Source organism: Carassius carassius, chromosome 16 (assembly GCF_963082965.1).
Source record: "Carassius carassius chromosome 16, fCarCar2.1, whole genome shotgun sequence".
NCBI lineage: Eukaryota > Metazoa > Chordata > Actinopteri > Cypriniformes > Cyprinidae > Carassius > Carassius carassius.
In genome coordinates, this window is record NC_081770.1 from 18,684,334 (window position 1) to 18,706,448 (window position 22,115).

Sequence of the window (22,115 nt, forward strand, 5' to 3'; positions counted from 1 at the left end):
CTTTTCCCCTAGGGACGGAATATAGGAACAATGACTCTGAACTTTGAAGTAGAGATCAAGACCTCATCTGAAAGAAAAACAAGGTACCTTTGACACATGTCGGTTTTCATGATGTTGATGGCACGCTGAAAGTTGTACAAGCCAAGGATACGATCATTTAATGTAGAAAACTCGATACAACCCTTGTATCCTGGGTACCGAAGCTCTTTGGGTGGCTAAAAGGCCAGATTCAGAATATAGAGATAGGAAACAATGTTAAAAAAAAAAAACATAAAAAAAGCCTGAGAACTGTGTAGAAAGTATAGTCGAAAAAGGTGTTGGCCTTATTTCTCAACTCTTTTGTTGACTTATTTACCTCAAAATCGTCTGGGTATCCTCCTACATATAAGACAACTTCATTGGGATCCAGATCAAGCAATCCATTCATGTCGTTAGGCTTATTAATCATAGGCGGCAGCCGGTTGGGTGCAGTTGAAGTGAAAATCTCTGTATATATGACCTGCGCATCTTGATAAACTCTGAGTTGGGAATTAAAAAAGGCACAAATTGTTTTCAGAAATGCAGATGTATGTAATCGGTGGAGATATACAATGGCAAATGGAGTTTACCTGCGGAAATCCACCCTATCCATAAAAGCTTTGGCGTTGTCAGACTTGGTGATTTCGCTGGTTTTTATCTCATAAAAACGGCCACCCACTTTGTAGACACAAAACAGGACACCATCCTTCACAACCAGGCCAATGAAATCCCTCACTGTCTGTTGATTATGAGAACTACAAGTAAAACACTGCACTGCTTATACATTGATGCATCTCTTATAAATGAAGTAGTCAAAGTAATCAAAGTCCTACTCACATGCTTATTTCCAAGATATAAAACAAACTGGTTGTCTTCACCCAGTTGACTTCTACGTCTTCCATCGCCTCGAGATATTGGTTGGTGCAGAGAAAGATTGAGAACAGTAAAGGTTCGGAAGTCTTCTAGGTCTTTAGGAGGTCGAAGTTCAATGTGAGCATCACCAGAAAACAAGATCGGCCCCCTGATCTAGAAACGAGAACGTACGAGATCAACATCTGGAGGCGACTGGAGAAACATCTCTGCTTTCCTGAGAACTCACCCTGTTGGCCGCGTCCCTGGTCTGTTCGATCAAGTCTTTGATTTTCTGGATGCCGCTGGAGATGTTGGCTGAACTAGGCATGCGGCCGCTTTGGTTCATCACTTTGTTTAGTTTGTTAATCAGTGAAGGGAAAGACTGATCCAGTTCTGACACTGTAAAAGATTATAAAGATTTAGCGTTCAGTGACGTTCCTCCAAAACCAGGACAGAAACTTATATGCTCATACTTTGTTTGACAGACATCTTTGAACTCGGAATAATGTGCATTATATCAACTCAAGGTTTTTGGAAAGAAGAATTGAGGAGACTGACATGTTTTGTTGACACCGTCAAGTAAGCTGGTCAGGTTTGAATCTAGAGAGGAAATCTTGATTTTGTTAAGTTCCTCGCTGATGTTTTGCATTCTGGTTTTTGCATCGTCTGCTGTGGCATTCACATCTGCTGCACCTTCTTTGGCTTCGTTGATGAGGACAGGAATATCATCTAAAAAAATCAAACCACCCAAGTGTTCATGTGACAAGACCATGATGATATTTATTGTGGGAAAAAAGTGTTTGAGCGAAATGAGCTTCTCACCTCTTTTGATGTTCTTAATCCTCTCCAACAGATCTTGCAAGACTTGCTGCATGGAGTTCTGTTTGTCTTTGGCCATCTGGATCAGGTCCTTGTAAGCTTCACATTTTTGCATAACATCTGTTGATGACAGTTTTGTTACTAAACAGCACAACATGCCTGTGAATTCTTGTGATTTCTAGTTCATTTTGTTTGGAAACGAGTTATGCTGGGTACACAACAAAAGATTTTTTACATCTTATAAGATTTTCAAAATGTGATAGACCACAAACATGAGGATAAAAAAAATCCTAGATTTAACCATTTAGCTCCTATAGTGTGTGGTGTGCCATGATGTGACAAAGACAAGAGTCTCGACTGTAAACACAGGAAATCTCGCGAGACTTCAGAATAAGCATGGCGGACGATATGCAGGAAGAAATTGCAATGATAGTGTTTGGAATGATTTTCACAGAAAATTCACGGAAAAAAAGAAAAGGGTTTGGGTGAGGTCGTGGAGATGGCGGGAACATGGTCTGTACAAGTTACAGAGTGAGCTGTCCACATCAGTTTCACTTTGTGCTGCACCATGATTGCTTCCGTCTTCCATCATCTCGCTTTCTGATTGGATATTGTTTCGTTTCACATGATAATCTCCAGAGCGTGCGCACGTTTGTTCTCGGGGTTCCCCCCACACATCAGGATTTATGTTCATACATTTTCAACATGCATGATTGGGATGGCTCCGACGTTCTTCCAATCAGGTTCGGACACTCTTAACACACCTCACACCAAGGGAAATCTGATAAGATATTCTGTAGAAACATCAATAATAATAATTGGGACATAGCTAGGATTGTCGGAAGGGGGGAAATTGGCCCAAAATCAGCCTGATTATCTTTTGGTGTGAATACCGAGCATTAGCATTTTAGCATATCAGGTTCCATTGTCCTGAAGTCAGTAAACTCATCTACTCACTAGTCTGCTGTTATAGCCTCATTGTGAATGCACTCTTCCAGTTCTAACCTTTCTTTTTAAAATAAACACTAAAAGAGCTGTCAAAAGATAAATGGTGGTGGTGACGTTGAAGCCTGTGACTGTGCACTATTGCTCTGGATGCTATTTTATGTCAATTAAATGTGACAGTGTTAACCTTCTAGCTGTATCTCCGCTTCCTTAGCCTTCTCCAGCAGAGTATTTGCAAAGTTTTTCAAATCATTGGCACTAATTTGGAGATCTTGTCCTCGCACATCCTGGGACATGAAATTCAGAGAAACAGAGTAAGTTTGACTCAATTCACTAAAACAACTGATTTTAGAGTTTCATTTTGACAAAATATTTAGGGATGCACAATCATGGTTTTTCATGGCCGTGTAACAGATATGCAGGTCATCGATTCATGGGTTCTGAACTAATGAATCACGGTTCGTTGAATCTAAAACAATGAAAACCTAACACTTTTAGATTTTAAATTCAGGCATATAAAATGAAAGCTTTTTACACTAAATGGCTGGCCTGGCGCCAGCCTGGCTGGATTTAAATTATTTACGACACAGGATGAGACATTCCAAAGTCACGTGGGCGAGCCTCAAAAGAAAAAAGGACGAAACCCCCGTTTTTCTTTCCCCCACGGCCCGACAACACATTCCAGCTTCAAAGGAAAAACGAACTCTCCTTACAAACTTGCACACACACACACACCCACAAATGTTTTATCTTACACTCATCATGTAAGTCCTTAATAATATGTATTTTGAGTATGTGTTGTGCATTGCATAAATGGTTAATCCTTGTTATGTGAAGAGTATAAGTGCTAACTTCTGATTTGGAAATGTTCATCCTAATTAATGTTCCCAAATAGAGCCCTGTTGATAACCCTTCCCTTCCCCCAAGTCATAAAAAACTTTACGACCATATCTGGGAGAAACAGGGAAGCCAGCTCTCGCTGGGATCTTTTGTAAGGAAAGAGAAAAGCACCTTTTAAAGGTATAGAATGTATCTCTTTTTGTGCTTAGATGTCTCCCCAAATCAAATTGGAGTATCTGCAATTTTATCATGTGTTAATCAAATTTTAAATGTGTGTAATTCTGCATTTGAATGTAACTTCATGTTTTGATCATTTATATATGTCACTTTTGGTGTCTGTTTAATCGTCATGCTTTGACGAACTCATTTATCTAAAGCAAATTAATGTAAAATGTATTAATCTGGAATTATGAACGTGCTAGAATATCACTGTTGAAATCTGATAAACCCTAATTTATTAGGGTGGGTGTTTCCACAGAGACAAAGGAACTTTTTCCCGCTTCAGATCGCGGACGTTCATTGGTTGTTCACGCGAACAGAGGCGTGAACCATTTCAAGCCATAAGAGCTGACCCCGGAAGGTCCAGCTCTCTTCTCTTCTCTGGTCGCGCTCTTCTCTTACGCGCTGCTCGGCCGCGCTCCTATCGCCGTCCCTCTCAGCACAGGGGCTGAGAGGACAGCCATTCTCATGACTCCTTCGGAAGCTTTCGTTTTCGTTGTTTTGTTTATTTTCATTACTAAGTTTATTCACCTATTCGCCTCTCCACACGAGGAAGACGAAGTCTGAAACATTGCTTTCTTTGAACTTTCAAATATCGCGCGATTCCGCAGCAGCCCGGACACAGAGAGGACAAGCCAAGACTGACGCACGCTACACGCCCGCTGCTTTCGCATACACAAAGAGAAACACTTACAAGTATCATTCTCTATGGAGATTTTAAATGCTGCTTAAGTTGTCTATAATTTGATTTCTTGTTGCCTTTCAAGGGTTACTGTCTGTGGGTTTACATAACTGAGCACGTGATTGTGATCACGCCTATTCTCTCATTCATCCTCTTTCACTCTCTCCCTCATTTGGATTCCGTTATGTCTTGTACAAAGTTTACTGTCTATATTGTCGTACGCGTGTTTACTCTGTATAAATCGTAGTTTGATGTATCATTAGTTCAATTATTAAATTCCATATACTCAAGATTGTCTGTCTAAGTTGCTCATGTTACGAAGTCAATGAAATGTCGATCTTAGCTACAAAGCTCATTTGTTACTTTTAAGTAATATAAATTTTATAAGGACAGGAGAATGGTTTCATGGCCAGAAACTATTTGTCCTGGAATTATAAGAAGTGATAGCGTTACTGAGAATTAATAAGTGAATCTTACAGCCGTTTGCTGGATGAACCACGTTTGATTCACATTAATTTCTAGTAAAAGATATCACAATAATTGATATGAAGAATAGAATATTGAAATATTAATGAGTAAATTACAGTGCCTTGTGATGAGTTATTAATATATACAATTGACCTATTTTTCATCTTCAATAATTTTAATGCAACTGTAATATGATATATATATTAATCATATTCCTGATTAATTACCCAAATTCCCTATATATCATTTGAGTTAATTATTATGTACAACCCGGTGCGGCTACAGCCGATTCAGATACCGATTTTTTTACAAGCAAACTGGCCGATTCCGATACCGATTTCCGATTTTTTTTTCTTTAAGCAACAAACAAGATAGAAGGTTAAGTGTGCATAAACAAGATGTTTATTTGGTATTTAATAGGCCAAACCGTAACCATCTGATATTAACGGCAGTAACTGCACAGTAAGTAGCCTACATTCAATACAAACACAGATGTTACAGACATCAGCATTTAGCTTTTGTTTTTTAATTGGGTTGAAACTAGATAGAACTGGCCTTAAATTAAAAGATTAACTAAATTAAAGGCAATAATTGCATAGTTCTACAATCCAAACAACACAATCAACACACATTCAATAAGAGGTTTCTTAATCAGCATTCAGTATTTTAGTTCTTTACCAGGTCTTTACCAGTGAGACTAAATAAAGGTATGCTATATAAATATTATTCCAAAAAGTTAAAATCTAATAATGTTGGTGCGAATAAAACAAAGATGCAAAGTGTTTCATTCATCCAATATAAAAATAAAAAATAGATAAACTATTGTCTCAAGTTAAAAATTATAGATTTGAATCATTACCCTAAAATCTTTTAAAATCAAATCAAATTAAGTCAATATAATTTTAAGGTAAAATAAAAATAATCATCCTATACAGAACTGACATTTACTTTTGGCTTCTGGCATGTATGCAAGTTCTACTTTACAAAAAAATAAAAAATAATCAGTTTTGTCACAGTTTAGTACGTTTCGTTTCTCATCCAACACGTGAGAAGTTGAGCTGAACATCCCTTCATTGTCTCCGCGTGTGCAGGGCGCGAACAGGTACAGTACGCTCGGGCAGCTTCAGTGAGCAGGAAAGGGACTCTTATTTTGTGCAGTCGGCTGTTCGCTAACTTCGCTTCCTGCTTTCTGTGCCTCAGACAATGTAGATCTGCACTTCCAGTGCTGAACGGCTGCCCGTGTCCTGTGCACAGATTTTAAAATACTTCCACACAAATGGCATAGCGAATGATTACAATGTAGTCTGTGCACGCGGGCGCACTTCTGGAAAAATCGGCAGAAAAAAAGACCAAAAACCTGCTGATTGCAGATCGCATATTTTAAGCAAAAACCGGCCGGTTCCGATTTATGGCCGGTCAACCGGTGCATCCCTAAAAATATTATTATATTTTAATATCGACCACCTATCATCACGTCTACCTCAAAAGCACGGTCTGCAACTTCTTTAGTGTGTTTGGCAGCAGCTTCCGCCTCCTTTATGGCATCAATGACGCTTGTGAATGCTTTGATGGCTTCAATTGCTTTCTGAACAGCAGTTGAACTGGTGATGCTCCGTATGAACCTTCGTATGAACCTTCAAGACACATTCAGTCATTACAATGTCGCGAAAAAACAAAAAATATGGTTTCAGGATCTTTAGAGGACTTACATTTGAAAGTCCATAGCCAGCTTCATAAGTTCCTGTGCATGCTCCTCAGCCTGTCTCACAATTCCCGCTTTAGCAGTTGCATTGGCGAGCAGCTCAAGTTTTGCCTCTAGAGTGTTTTTTGCTCCGTCAATCAAAGCTGCTAGATTACTAATTTCCTGGCAGAGAACGAAAGGTAAGTATCCAAAACTGGTGAACGTTTTACAAAAGAATATCTTTATTTGTCACCTTTGTTAGGTCAGCCATCATTTTCTGGAAATCCGAAGTCTCTTTTAGTGTCTCTCTGGTCATGTTCACATTGGCCATGATGTTTTCTTGATTTTTACTCAATTTCTCGAACTGTTTCTGTTGAACAATCAATCAATGAAGGTGTGAACATATAAAAAATCTTATACAGCAGTGTCTCTCAAAGATGGCCAAAAAAGTTTTTCATGTCAGCATCTTTTACATTCGCCAACTATTATTATTTGATTACCAAAAATTTCTCAGCTGTTCCTCGTTGAGTTTATTCACATCATTGGCCTTGATAACATCACGCTGTGCATCTGTAAGCGCCTCTTTTATATCTTTAAGATCTTCTGCCTGATCCATGAGTTTTTGTCTAATACGATCAGCCACTTCCAAGGAGCCATTCACAGGAACCATCAGGTCATTCACGATGAGGTTAAGTACTGTAAGAGAAACAAGCACACTTGAAACCATGAAGGAGTTTGTTTACTACTAAGGTTCCTAAAACAAAATCCTAATTTCAGTTCTATGTCTATGTATTCTGTGGGTGATTTACTGACAAGGTGCACATAAAAGAACACAGTTGCAACATCTCATTTCCATAATGACCAGAACAATCTACTCCGAGCAGCACAAATTACCGTCTGCTTACAGACTTACTTTTTTTGGAGGGCGTTAAATAATGCTCCAAATATCAGTGAACTGACGAGAGCAAATCTTAGTAAATTGCATTGTGTGATTTGTGTCTATTCCCATAAATTTACAGATCGAAAGGAAAACTCCTATAAATGCATATTCAATAAAGCGATTCGCAAAAATAATTGTCTCCATGCCTTTTCATTGTTAATTTCCCACTGTATGTCTTCAGTAAATCGTAACACTGTTTTTTTAACACCAAATGAGGGTTTGTGTTGGTAAATCTGGCTCAGTATCAGCTGCTCAAGGTCTTCCATTGGAAACTTCATGCAATTGTGTTGGGACAAGTAAACTCTGCAGGATGTTGGCCCTCCAAGATTATGCACCCATGTTTTAATTGATCTGATTCAGAAGCAATTGACCCACATGTTTGTGCTTTTCTGAGCTCCTCGTTAGCCAGTTCTCTCTGAACCCTACAGCTTTGTCTTTGCATCTTCTCCAGCATCGATCGGGCTTCTTTTATCATCCTGGTGGCTGCCTCTGTGTTCCCACCCGTTTGGTTGGATCGCTTCAACTCTTCCAAGAACTCTATTAGGGTTAAGATGGAAAAGTGCAACTGGTGAGTAAGATGAAGAAAGACATTTCAAGAAGAAATTGGCTTCAAAATCTCAGCCGGATCTAGTGGGTTCACCTTGTATCTTTTGTAAGAGTTTCAAACTCTCAGATCGTAGGTTGTCCCCTCTTTGATAGGTTTGGTCCAGAGTCTTTAACAACTGTATTGCAGTACAGAACATCTCAAGTGCCTGTAGGAACAAACAAGTTGATTCTGTAATTCTAGGTCAGGTAATGACGACAATGGATTTCATGCTCCAATTAATGGACTACATATAGATAAACCACCATAAACAATAACGGTACCTTGTTACTGAGAAAAGTGAGGTCATCTATGATACTTTTAAGATCAGATTCAAGCTCCAAAACCTTTGGTTTCAATGCAAAGACAGATTGAGTGTACTTATGGACCAAAACCTAAAGAAGCGAAAATGATTGTCAAAAAAAAAAAAAATGGTGTGTTAAAATACTTGGTGTTTTAATGTAATTCCAAAGTGTTGGTGTGGAAGATTCTGGTAGGGACCTTTGTCCCAGCAATGGCATCTTCAAGTTTTTTCAGCTCTGTGAGTGAAGTAGCATTTTGAGTATAAAGCTCGAGTTGAGTCTTCAGTTTGGAGAACTCATCATCCATCGCATTAAGATCATCCAATAACTTAATGACGCAGGCATCGCACTCTAACAGGAAAAAGACCGGAGTAAGTCAATCCTAATCAACCCTGTCATTCATTGTCACATTGCCTATGAATAAATATCACAGGATTACTGAAATATACAAACAACCCCGAGCCCCCATGCAGAAATATATAGGTCCACAATATTATTGTGTTTTCACACAATTTTTAAGATTTCTTTTTTTTTGAGGAACAAACCGAGGCAGTTGTCCGTATTCGGGTCGTCGGCCTCATAACAATCTATGGGAACAAAGAACAAAGATGTTTGCACTGTAATATAACACTTTGAATATTAGCATCAACATTAAAATATTGAATTTTTTTATCCAATCTAAAATGTATAATATTATTATGTAAATTAGTAGTCACATTCTGAGTTTGTGTGTGCTTGTTTGGTTCTGTTTAATTTCTGTACTAATTAACTCTTTTCAAGGTGCTGCTTGTTTAGGCCATGTCCACATGTACATGGGTATTTTTATAAACAGAAGGAGTTTTTCCTTCTTCCATTAAAAAAAAATCTTTGTCCACGTGAAAATGCAAAAGCATGCTATGATGCACTGTCAAGAGCATGCCAAGCCAATAGGTGGCAATATAATCTCAACTGCAGACCTGTGTTGGCCAATCAGAAGCCTGAAAATGTTTCCAGTAGGTCAAGATAACAGCACTGGCTCCAACATCACAAGCCAAAATCTCCAGTTTCACTGTCTACACGATAACACTGCCACCAGAGTTTTTGATAATCTTCACCCTGGCTTGCGTTTTCAAAAATGTTCAGTTTCAGAGACCTGATACTGAGTTTGCATGTGGACGAAAGTCCAAACAACGTACTGTAGAAAAAGCTGCGGTTTTGAAAATACCCACTAATGCCTTAGTTCTTGTTTGTTTGCTCTAGTTAAGTCTTCAGTTTCTCCTTAGTCAGGGTCTGGTATTGAAGGTCATCGTCTAATAGTAATGTAGAAGTATTTCTCCTGTGATCTACTACGTTTATGTTGGTGAATTTAAGTAAAAGACCTTGGATTTTTGCATCTTCTTCATCAAATGCCTACCTCTGAACTACGTCTGTGACACTTACCACCTGTTAGCGGGTTACATACATAACCGTGGTCACAGTCACATGGCTGACAACTTCCTCTTTTCACTAAAGGATTGCCATAGTATCCAGACGCACACCTAAAAGGAGTGAATCTCAAAATCATTCATGCAAACTTTTGTGTTTTAATGAAATTATTTCAATCAAATATAAACTGTGTTTTTTATTTTTTTAAAGACACCTTTCACATCGAACTCCAGCGTAACCAGGTTTGCACAAACACTCAAACTCATCTCCAACCCTGAGACATTCCACTGCAAAACTGCACAAATATGAATAAACAATATTTCAATTAATAAAAAATCAATATAATAAGCAATAAAATTTAATTAATTAATAAAAGAAATTCATAGATGAATTAACTTAGTTTTCCTGCTTTAACAAAGGCGAAACTGTCATGTATGTATTTTATTTAATGAATAGATGACGTCGTACCTGTTAGAGGGGTCTGCTAAGGGACACGGACAGATACGACATGTTCTCATAACAGCACTGCCGTAATAACCCTCCCTGCAACGCTCACAGTGATCGCCGGCTGTATTACACTGGCAGTTCTGCAAATACAGCGTCATTTCAGCGTGACAACACACAAAAAGAACTGAGCACAAAACAATAAAGTGGCGATGCATTACTCAAAAAAGATGACATTACAGATGTTACCATATGATTAAATTATTATGATCACAAATATGGTCTTAATGACATGTTAATTGTAAACAGATTAACAACCTACAAATAATGTATACAATTTATAATATTGAAAATATATTAAAATATATAATACAAAAACAAATAAATATACAGTAAAATATTGTATAATATATCTATTTATTGTTTTTATAATTTATTTGTATATTTCATAATATGTGGCTGGATGAAAATTGCACTACAAGCCTGGACGAAATTGCTTTTATTTGACATTCTTGGTCATAATCTGTGAAACATCTTTTCATGTTCAAGTGACATATACTAACAAAAAATGAAGGGCATATAATAACAAAGATTAAAATGACGGTAAAAGACTGTAAAAATGCTACAGTAAAAACCTATTACCTGGTTAACTGCAAGTTCCCCTACTATATACAGTAAAAGACTGTATTGGACATAATATGTAATACTGTTTTTGGAAGTGAAAAAAAATTATTTATAATTTACAGTGAATTACCGTAAATTGACATTCCCAGAATTCTCTGCATGACATTTCAAATTTGATGTTTTTTTGTTGAATTAATTTATTTATTTTTTGCTGTTTTTTCTTATTTTTTATTTTTTTATAAGTTTCGTTCATTTGGGTTGTCTTATGTTGTTAAATTAATGTTTATTGCATTATTTCAGTTTCACGTGTGTTACCATGATGGTGTTTAGTGTTTGTGTGAATGGCACTGTGCATCTTCATATGTTAGTATATAGAAGCTGCCTGTGATTGGCTTAGGTTCATCATGTGACTTTCTCATCACCACATGCTTTTGGTGCATATCAGTGTATTATAAAGGTACAACACAGATTTCAGTACTTCCATAGGTTGGTATATTAACATAATATTTGATCATAAAATGTTGCTACCACATTTTTTAACTACACAGCTGCCATTTATTTACCGTAAATTTTACGGATTATTTTTACAGTGATCTTTCTAAAAATAAAGTTATTTATGTTTAAATTTAAAATATACATATTTTACCAAACATTTTCCAGTATGTGTGTCGCAGTCATTGGACAGGCCATTGCAGTTGCACCGCACACACCGTCCCTTATGTGGTAAACTTCGCTCCCTGTAATAACCACGATCACAGTCCTGTCATGGTGCAAATGCAGACAAAAGCATCATATAAGATAAACAAACGTGTGCAGACATATTGGAAAACCTAACAATGGTATACTTTTGGATAAAACACAGAATGTTAATTACCATTTACACATTCCCAAAAAACAAAAAAAACCTGAATGCTGTTAAAGAATCTTTATGGAGTTGTTTCATAGCTTCTGCATTGGGCATATAGTTTGTACGGCTCATTGAAAACACCTACATGCTGCGAACCTGCACTTTAACCCTGAAGGTACGATATTACTTCACATAATTGACATTAAAGACAGGCCACTGCAACAACTTGAATGCTTTGCATATATATATATATATATTTATTTATATATATATATATATATATATATATATATATATATATATATATATATATATATATATATATATATATATATATTTTTTTTTTTTTTTATTTATATATATATATATATATATATATATATATAAATATATACCGGTATATAGAAAATGAGGGTTAATTTCTTCACTTTCTGCAGTTTATGCTGGCAGCATGTCCATGAATTCAAGCTTAGTCTGTTATCTGACATACCTTCACAAGAGAACCATGTTTGAACTTGTTTCGCCTGGGGGTCCTAAATTTCCATTCATGTATGGTTAACTTTGGAATCTTTGAATCTTTTCTTTTCAAAAATGATTCCGTCATTCTCTTACGTCATTGCATGTCACATATTTCTGTTAATAGTTTTATTGAAAAATTCTGTCAAAAATTTGATTTTTTATTTATTTACATATTCAAAAGAGACGATAAGTTGGTGAGTTGTTACTTAGGTTTAATACGTTTGAAGGACACAAATCCGTGAAACTAATCATTTTGTGAGCTGGCTCAGGATTCACTGAAAAGCTCTAAATTGAACAATTTAAATAGAATATTAGCAGTTGATGCATCAAACCCGAGTAATCTAGTTTAACTGTACTTTTAATTTAAATAAATAAATAAGAAATGGACCAAATAGGAACAAAATCACACTGCTGAAACAAACATTATTTTACTGATCTTAGCTGGTTTAAGGTGCTTTTAGTTGCTTTAACAAAACAGACTGGTTTAAGACTTTTTTTGTTATTTCTTTGCAGAAGGGCATTTTTACAACAACAATCCTACCTTAATCTGTGCCGAATCACAATACTTTCTGAAAATACGCCCCCATGACTGTTGATGGCTGTGTTTTTGGACTTGAATACCATTGTCCCATAAATCTTCTGCAGATACCCATAGATCCAGACAGGACAGCAACAGTACTCCAGTCCACAGCATTTGGACTCCCAGGAAGAAGAACTTAACCATTTATAAATGTGCGTGCCATTCACTGCAACTCCACGCTCCTAAAAACAACAACCTACGTTGACTCCTGACAAAGTTCAAAAATCCCTTTTCTTCCTGTTTCTCTCTCCAGGTGTGTGATAGCGGTGTGTACAGAAGAGAGGTAGGGCAGTTTACATACATGCTGGCTACACCAATAGAAATGTCAAGGAATATCTGTGACTTCAGAAATAATTAACTTTAAATGTCTCAGCAGTGGATATGCAGTGAAAAAACGCATGCAAGTTTGCACAGTGGAAGAGGCAATGGGAAAAAACTGAATCTGATAAAGTATGCCTTAAAAAGGACGGCAAAAATCCAAACACTAATTTTCTATTGCAGGACTATATATATATATAACTGTTTAATTTTGGTCTAGAGCAGTGGTTCCCAACCTTTTTCAACTCGCGGCCCACACAGCCAAACACATATGTTTGCGCGGCCCACTGCAAAAAAAATTAACTATTGTTGAGTTAATAACTTAGTACTCAGAAGCTAGATTGTTAACTGTCTTTACTGAATGAACTGGCAATGAACAGAAAATTACTCGGGCTGGCACCGCTTGGTACAACTGCTGTTGTTCTGTAGCATATGCAGCAAAAATATATAAGATAAATTGGCGGTTTATTCTTAAACCAATCAGTGAGCTCGAATAGTGGAAGCATAGTTACGGTTAAAAAAATTTTTTGTTGTTTATATATATATATATATATATGAATGAAATGATGCTATTATGTTATGACTTTTTACATATATTAATAATATTATTATTTCTTTTAATAGTAATTGACGGCCCACCTGCAACACCATCGCGACCCACTAGGTTGAAACCAATAGGTTGAAAACCACTGGTCTAGAGAATGGTTGGATGGATTATAATATATTACACAATCATATTTTTTATTGTTAATTTGAGAAAGTTTTTTTTTTTTTTTTTTACATTTTGCATTTTTAACTCAACATTTTTACATTCTTTTTCTTTTTATTTTTTTTATCCTCATATTTTTTCATCCTCATATTTTTAAACCTTTTATGTGCACTGTTGATGGATGATATGCACTGATTAATGTTTCCGCAACACTGCACAACAATAGCACCGAACCTGTCTTTGACAGCAACACACTTAACGAGACACAACATTTGAGCACATGACCTTGCCTCCATTAATATCCTATTGTGAGAACAAAAGTCCTTTAGTCTCAAAAACACCTGGGTATGCAGTGAATAAACGCATGCAAGTTTGCACAGTGGGAGAGGCAATGGGAAAAAAAGAATCTGATAAAGCACGCCTTAAAAGGGACAGCAAAAATGCAAAAACTAATTTTCTATTGCAGGACTAAAGTACCGCTCCATAGTGTAATAGTTGTTCTTTTCCAAACCCACGGACTAAATGAACTGATTCTGACACAAACTTCAGACTTCACACGTCTTTATTTGGAAATAAATACTCTTGTTCTTCTCACACAATGGGATAAAGAGCATAGCTGGCGATCCCACAAGTGTTTTTGCCGTTGCGTATCATTCGCATGTAGCCTCCTTCACCCCATCCTGTTCCCCAACTGAAAAAAGAGAGGGTCAGACCATTAGAATGGAATTTCCATGTTTTTGGGACATATACTCTGGTACATTTACATTTTACATTTAGCTGACGCAAGCGACTTACAATTGCTATATATGTCAGAGGTCGCACGCCTCTGGAGCAACTAGGGGTTAAGTGTCTTGCTCAGGGACACATTGGTGTCTCACAGTGGATTCGAACCCGGGTCTCTCACACCACAGGCATGTGTCTTACCCACTACCCCTAAATGGTAAATCACCACCCCTATGCTGGTAAAAGCATGGTATTTAATGAAGTACATCTCGGTTACGTATGTAACCTTGGTTCCCTGAATAGGGAACGAGATGCTGCGGTGACGTCACCACGTATGGGGAACACCTTCGGTGTGACGAATGTCTGAAGCCCTATACCATCCCGCCAATCCTATTGGCCAAATAGCGCGTGGCACCGCCCAGTCATGCGTAGGCATATATATACCTGGTGCCGCGCGCCATTTACCTCAGATTTCATGACGAGAAGGGAAGAAAACTATCAAGGTACGGCACGGCCAGAACCGCAGCATCTCGTTCCCTATTCAGGGAACCAAGGTTACATACGTAACCGAGATGTTCCCTTTCATAGGTCACTTCGATGCTGCGGTGACGTCACCACGTATGGGAACGCTATACCATCACGCCTGACGTACCTGATAGCTTGGATCCAAGGAAGCATCTGCTCAAGCGGAGAGAACCCGGGAGCCAGGGGCCATCCTCACATCCAGACTGTAAGACCTGATAAAAGTGCTCGGTGAGGACCAGCCTGCCGCAGCACAGATATCATCCATAGAAGATCCACTGAGAAAGGCTTGAGAAGAAGCCACTGCTCTCGTGGAATGACCTTTTACTCCTAAGGGCGAAGCGAGCCCGCGCGCCTCATAGGCCAAGGAAATAGCCTCCACCAGCCAATGGGACATGCGCTGTTTCGTAACTGCATGGCCCTTATTCTTATGTCCAAAACAGACAAACAGCTGGTCAGACTCACGCCATGGGGCAGTGCGATCCACATAAGTCCTCAACGCCCTCACAGGGCAAAGACTTAGATCTCCAGACTCTGTCGCAGCAGGAGAAAAGGCCTCCAGGACCACCTGCTGAAAATGAAAAGGATTAGACGCGACCTTAGGAACATAATTAGGCCTAGGTCGCAACAACACTTTCACAGAGCCTGGTGCAAACTCCATGCACGAGGGTGAGACAGAGAGAGCCTGTAAATCCCCAACTCTTTTAAGGGAGGATAAAGCCATGAGAAGAAGTGTCTTCAGAGACAGGAGCTTATCCGATACAGTTTCCAGGGGCTCAAACGGATGCCCTGACAAACCCAGTAACACAATGGATAAATCCCATGAAGGAACTCGCACAGGGCGGAAAGGCCTCAACCGTCGCGCACCCTGTATAAAGCGAGAAACCAGTGGATGACGACCCACTGAAACACCACCTATATGCTCATGGTGAGCTGAGATAGCTGCCACATAAACCTTCAGGGTGGCTGGTGTCAATCCCTCCGAAAAACGGTCTTGAAGAAACTCCAGTACTGAAGCCACAGGGCAGTAAACTGGATCCACATCATGAGTTTCACACCATGTCATAAACAGTTTCCACTTGAAAGCATATAAGCGTCTCGTAGAAACTGCTCTAGAGTTCAATATAGTCTCGGTAGTTTCAGCAGAAAGACCGGGACATATCAACTCACTCCGCTCAGAGGCCACGCCCACAGGTTCCACAGATCTGGTCTGGGATGCCAGATCCGTCCCTGTGCTTGCGATAATAAATCCCGTCTGAGGGGAATCTCCACCGGAGAGCCCGCTAACAGATTGATGAGATCCGCAAACCACGGCTGTGTGTGCCATCGCGGAGCCACCAGCAACAGCTGTCCCACTCTGTCCCGCCGTATTCTGCATAATACCGCTGGGACTAGCCGAATCGGAGGAAACGCATACAAGCTGGTCCTGGGCCAGCTGTGAGCTAGCGCATCCAGACCCAGGGGTGATGGAGGGCTTAGGGAGAACCATAGCGGGCAATGCGTAGTCGTGCTCGACGCGAATAAATCCACTTCCGCTTCCCCGAAAATATGCCATAGGTGATTCACCGTTTGGGGGTGTAATCTCCATTCCCCTTGTTCCAGAGTCTGCCTGGATAATAAATCCGCTCCGAAGTTCAGTCGTCCGGGGATGTGAACAGCCCGGATCGACAGAAATTTGTCGTGAGACCAAAGAAGAATCCGCCTCGCCAGTCTGCACAGAGGGCGAGAACGTAATCCTCCCTGATGGTTCAGATAAGCCACGACCGCAGTGTTGTCCGTTCTGAGAAGCACATGACGGCCGGTCAGTAGACTCGAAAAATACTGGAGAGCCAGAAAAACCGCCAGTAATTCCAATTTGTTTATGTGCCAGCTGCGTTGTGCCGCTGTCCACACTCCGTGGGCTGGGCGCCCCTGACAAACAGCTCCCCACCCGGTCAAAGACGCGTCTGTCGTGACAGTCTCTCGGGAAGCACAAATTCCCAGCCGAACCCCGGTGAGGAGAAATTCGGCTGATGTCCATTGCTTTAACGACATCACACACCTCCGCGTCACCGAGATCGTTCGATGCGGAGAACAACGGGGTGAAATATTCTGTCGTTTCGTCCACCACTGAAACGGGCGCATGTAAAGCAAACCCAGATGAATCACGGGAAGCGCCGCCGCCATTAGACCTAGTAGTCTGAGGCACAGTCTCACTGTCACTGTGTGACCCGCCCTGAAGTGCTGAACGCATGACGTAATCGACTGAGCGCGCGGGACAGAAAGCTTTGCTGTCATCGCGCGAGAGTCCAAATCTACTCCCAGAAAGGTAATCCGTTGAGAGGGGATTAATACACTCTTCTGGAAGTTTGTGCGTAAACCCAGGCTGTGTAAATGATTTAGCACAATATCTCGATGAGAGTGTGCTTGAGTCTGAGAGTGCGCTAACACCAGCCAGTCGTCCAGATAGTTTAACACACGGACGCCCCGGAGCCGCAACGGGGCCAGAGCTGCGTCCATGCATTTTGAGAATGTACGGGGAGCTAGCGCTAAGCCAAAGGGAAGAACGCGGTACTGATACGCTTTGCCCTCCAAAGCGAATCTGAGGAACTTCCGGTGTCTCTCGATGATCTGAATATGAAAGTAAGCATCCTTCAGATCGATCGTGACAAACCAGTCGTTTGGTTGAATCTGAGACAAAATAGATTTTACCGTCAGCATCTTGAATTTGCTCGACCTGAGTGCAAGATTTAGACGGCGTAAATCCAGAATGGGTCGTAATCCGCCGTCCTTTTTTGGTACCACAAAATAACGGCTGTAAAACCCTGACTCCATCTGAGAGGGGTGTACTTCTTCTATAGCCCCTTTGCTCAGTAGAGCTAACATTTCCTGTCTCAGCACCGCCATGTCCATCGGTTTCATCACCGTGGAGAGAATTCCGCGGAAAGGGGGCGGGCCTTTCCGAAACTGAATGGTGTATCCGTGACAAATTGTGCGTAACACCCATTGAGAAATGCCGGGCAAGCGTTCCCACGCGGCCCGAAACAATATTAGCGGTTTCAACATGTTCGTTTCCTGCAACGCTGTTGCACACATAGAAATGTCCGGGCACGAAAGACTCATGGTGTTCGTGCACAGGGGAAGTATATGCAGAGCAGGCGTTGTATCTCGTTGTACGTAATCCTGAAACGTGTCCACGGCAGGAATTAGGCCAACAGATTGAGCATCGGGCTCTGCCGCTAGCGAAACAGCGGCGGCTGAGCGAGCCGTCATGACGGGCCGTTCGATGAAGACCCTTTGAAGCGCTCCTCGAGCTCTGAAAACTGGATCGTGCATAGTGTCTGAGGAAGCGATTGGTGTTACAGTTGGCTCCAATGCTGTTCGAGGCGCTGTTTGCGGCGAAACAGTCAGGGTTTGAGCGTGGGGACTGCAATGAGAGTGTTGGATGCGCGAAAGCGGTCCAACAGCGCTCTCTAGTGGAGGGCACAGTCCCTGGCAGGCAGCGAAAAAATCAGGAGCTGCTGTTATGTGCCCGAGGGCGAGAGGCCTTGGCCGTCGAACTCAGGTTCAATCTTTTTCACTGGCGTTGTTGAGCCGGTGGAACAACCCTAGGGCCCCAGTCCTTGCGAGGGGGCGCCATAGGTGAAGGCTCTTCCCGAGAGGGCACTTGCTGGCGGTGAGAGGAGGTTGAGCGAGAACGCGCGGGCGCCTGACGGCGTTCAACCTCTCTGGGTCTGCGGGGAATCAGCTGGCGGAAAGCGGCTGATTGTTGTTTCGCTGCTGTGAACTTCTCCACCACTGAAGTGACCGCCTCTCCAAATAAACCGTCCTTAGACACAGGGGCATCCATGAGGAAAGATTTATCCTTTTCCTTTATATCGGTGAGATTAAGCCAGAGGTGGCGCTCAACCGTAATTAATCCAGCCATGGAACGGCCCACTGCTCGAGCAGTATGTTTGGTAGCACGAAGCGCCAAATCAGTAGCTCGCCGTAGTTCCTTGACCGCCTCAGGTGTAATGCCGTCCCCCTCGTCCAATCCTTTTAACAGCTCCGCTTGGTAGGCCTGAAGGATCGCCATGGAATGAAGCGAAGCAGCCGCTTGACCAGCGGCCATATAGGATTTTCCCACTAAGCTAGACGTGACTCGACACGCCTTCGAGGGGAGGAGGGGGCGGGACTTCCACGCCGCGGCCGAATTAGGCGCAAGATGTTCGGCGAGAGTCTCTTCTATCGGCGGTATCGCTGTATAGCCGTGACTCGCCATGCTCGAAATGGTGGCGAAATCCGCGGCCGCAGCGTTCGTGATGCGCGCCGCAAACGGCTGTTTCCAGGACCTCGAAACCTCCTGGTGGAGGTCCGGGAAAAAGGGTAAAGGCCTCCGGGGCTGCGCAGGTGTCCGACTAGTTAGAAAACGGTCGTCCAGCTTCGAAGAAGGTTGGGCCTCGGCCTTCTCAACCTCCCATTCCAGCCCCAATGTACCCACTGCACGGGAAACCACATCCAACAGCTCACTGTAGGAGGGGGAAACACGCCTCTCCTGTCCACTAGGAGGGAGAGGGCTCGTGTCGGCCGCGAAATCCTCGGACCCCGAGGCCGCAGTGGAAAGAACGTCGTCATCATGGCGGTCACAACCGAAGGAGATGGCACTACATGCCCCCGGTGTGGGCCGTAAATCCTCACAGGAGAAAACGACAGGTTCAAAAGTTTTCCTGTGTATTAGGGTAGGGGAGAGCGAGCGATGTGGAGAGTAATTTTCCATCGCTGAACTGTCCTCGGGCTCCATGTCACACGTGTCACCCCAAGCTATCACCTCGTGCGGTGCCTCGGCAGTCGCAGAAGTGGTGTGGCGGGGGTTAGACACGGCGACATCGGAGAACACATCTACCCTCGAGCGAAGGACCCTGAGTCGCAGGCCATCGCAATGGGGGCATGAAGAAAGGCCGCTAAGCGCCTCCTGTGCGTGGTGTAAGCCTAGGCAGACTACGCACCTGTCATGAGTGTCCCCCTGAATGATGTACCTGGTACACGGGTCCTTGCACTTCTTGAAACTCATCGCGTCCGCGGAGAGGAGTATACTGCTCGTGACGATTCGCTGAGAACGCGAGACAATAGGGCACAGAAGATTCGCTTCGTACTGAAGGAACGAAATCTGAGGTAAATGGCGCGCGGCACCAGGTATATATATGCCTACGCATGACTGGGCGGTGCCACGCGCTATTTGGCCAATAGGATTGGCGGGATGGTATAGGGCTTCAGACATTCGTCACACCGAAGGTGTTCCCCATACGTGGTGACGTCACCGCAGCATCGAAGTGACCTATGAAAGGGAACCATGTGTTCTACGGTCTGATTCCATCACTGTATCATGATGCCACCACAGTACAATACTTTTCTGTACAGGTACTGAAGTTGTCTATCTTGTCTTTACCTGTTTTTGATTATCCAGTAATCTTTGCCCCCCTCTGAGCCATAACCAACCACAAGCACAGCATGGTTGAGGTTATTAGGGTTACAGTTAGATTTCTTGTAGATTCCTGTGGAAACAATTCATATAACTTATCATTCAGTTATTATTGTAGTCCAAAATGGAAAATGCTCCGGAAACAAAGACAGCTACATCTTGGATGTTCTTGAGATAAGCTAAAACATACCAAAATTTAAATTGAAAGTGAACTATCCCTGTAACAGTCGGGATTTGGATTCATCGTGAGTCGAACCTTTTGAATCGATTCACAAAAAGATCCGTTCATCGATTGGTTCGCTATGACAGTATAAGGCGAAGTGAGTACCTTTCGAACGATTTACTCACAAGTCACGGAATGAACAAAAAAAAAGGATAATTGTGACTTTTTATTATCTCAGTTCAGTCTTTTTTCACTCAAAATTCTAGGTTCACTTCCCCACAATATTTCTTTTCACAAAAAAATTAAAGTTAATTAGGCTATGACTTTTTATGTTTACATTTTACAGTTCAAACTTTTCTTCTCACAATTGTGAGTTTACACACACACACACACACACACACATATATATATATATATATATATATATATATATATATAAACTCTCAAATCTCAAAAAGTCTGAACTGAGATAGAATTACGAGATTGAAAGTAATGGTTACCTTTTCTATTTTTTATATTCTGTAGCGGGAGCAGACTTTCATAGTCAAAAAATCTTAATATTAAGTCTGATTTCTTATTAAAAGTCATTAGAAACTGCTATTTCTGTACTGAATTTTAAATCATAAATTGTTAAAATATTATGTTAGTTGGCTAATATGGCGTTATATTTTAGTCAAAAGTTATGAGCGTGTAAGACATGCTCACGAGCACATTATGCTATTTCACACGCGCAAAAATGAACCTTCAGCTGGCATGATAAAAGTACTCGCGCACAAATTCAACAACCGAGAGGTGTACAGGTAGCTGCGAGCGAGCGCCTGGCATACTCTCATAGGTTAACTCTGCTTGTACAGTGGAATCCTGCTCGCGTGCAGCAGGCTTCTGCTCGCGGAGTGCTGTTTTGCTCGCGCAGTGGATTTCTGCTCGCTCAGCTGATTTCTGCTCCCTCGAGTCTACAGTCGTGGCCAAAAGTTTTGAGAATTACATAAATATTGGAAATTGGAAAAGTTGCTGCTTAAGTTTTTATAATAGCAATTTGCATATACTCCAGAATGTTAAGAAGAGTGATCAGATGAATTGCATAGTCCTTCTTTGCCATGAAAATTAACTTAATCCCAAAAAAACCTTTCCACTGCATTTCATTGCTGTCATTAAAGGACCTGCTGAGATCATTTCAGTAATCGTCTTGTTAACTCAGGTGAGAATGTTGACGAGCACAAGGCTGGAGATCATTATGTCAGGCTGATTGGGTTAGAATGGCAGACTTGACATGTTAAAAGGAGGGTGATGCTTGAAATCATTGTTCTTCCATTGTTAACCATGGTGACCTGCAAAGAAACGCGTGCAGCCATCATTGCGTTGCATAAAATGGCTTCACAGGCAAGGATATTGTGGCTACTAAGATTGCACCTAAATCAACAATTTATAGGATCATCAAGAACTTCAAGGAAAGAGGTTCAATTCTTGTAAAGA

General features: G+C 41.2%; 2 protein-coding genes across 2 annotated transcripts; both read right to left on the bottom strand.

Annotated features, from left to right (window-relative positions):
- Nucleotides 1–8: 8 nt before the first annotated feature.
- LOC132160199 (laminin subunit alpha-3-like) lies at nucleotides 9–9,859 on the bottom strand. The gene is made up of 16 exons (XM_059569945.1): nucleotides 9,769–9,859; nucleotides 8,895–8,936; nucleotides 8,549–8,700; nucleotides 8,332–8,442; nucleotides 8,105–8,216; nucleotides 7,840–8,001; nucleotides 7,025–7,220; nucleotides 6,324–6,477; nucleotides 2,822–2,921; nucleotides 1,693–1,809; nucleotides 1,429–1,599; nucleotides 1,118–1,269; nucleotides 856–1,044; nucleotides 609–757; nucleotides 356–518; nucleotides 9–215 (listed from the first exon to the last, which is right to left on the bottom strand). The coding sequence occupies exons 3-16, from the start codon at nucleotides 8,654–8,656 to the stop codon at nucleotides 9–11; spliced, it is 2,091 nt and encodes a 696-aa protein (XP_059425928.1). The 5' UTR covers nucleotides 8,657–8,700; nucleotides 8,895–8,936; nucleotides 9,769–9,859.
- An 87-nt stretch (nucleotides 9,860–9,946) lies between these two features.
- On the bottom strand, nucleotides 9,947–12,967 carry LOC132159790 (laminin subunit alpha-3-like). The gene is made up of 4 exons (XM_059569396.1): nucleotides 12,729–12,967; nucleotides 11,468–11,581; nucleotides 10,222–10,340; nucleotides 9,947–10,048 (listed from the first exon to the last, which is right to left on the bottom strand). The coding sequence occupies exons 1-4, from the start codon at nucleotides 12,909–12,911 to the stop codon at nucleotides 9,958–9,960; spliced, it is 507 nt and encodes a 168-aa protein (XP_059425379.1). The 5' UTR covers nucleotides 12,912–12,967; the 3' UTR covers nucleotides 9,947–9,957.
- Nucleotides 12,968–22,115: the final 9,148 nt, after the last annotated feature.

Excerpts from the sequence above, each read along its gene's own strand:
- LOC132160199 (XM_059569945.1), bottom strand. The coding sequence starts at position 8,656 with ATGGATGATGAGTTCTCCAAACTGAAGACTCAACTCGAGCTTTATACT. Across the intron at positions 8,443-8,548 it reads ATGCCATTGCTGGGACAAAG|GTTTTGGTCCATAAGTACAC; the intron begins GTCCCTACCAGA and ends TCGCTTCTTTAG. Across the intron at positions 216-355 it reads GATACCCAGACGATTTTGAG|CCACCCAAAGAGCTTCGGTA; the intron begins GTAAATAAGTCA and ends CTGGCCTTTTAG.
- LOC132159790 (XM_059569396.1), bottom strand. The coding sequence starts at position 12,911 with ATGGTTAAGTTCTTCTTCCTGGGAGTCCAAATGCTGTGGACTGGAGTA. Across the intron at positions 10,341-11,467 it reads CACATACTGGAAAATGTTTG|AACTGCCAGTGTAATACAGC; the intron begins GTAAAATATGTA and ends CTGTATTTGCAG. Across the intron at positions 10,049-10,221 it reads TTAGCAGACCCCTCTAACAG|TTTTGCAGTGGAATGTCTCA; the intron begins GTACGACGTCAT and ends ATATTTGTGCAG.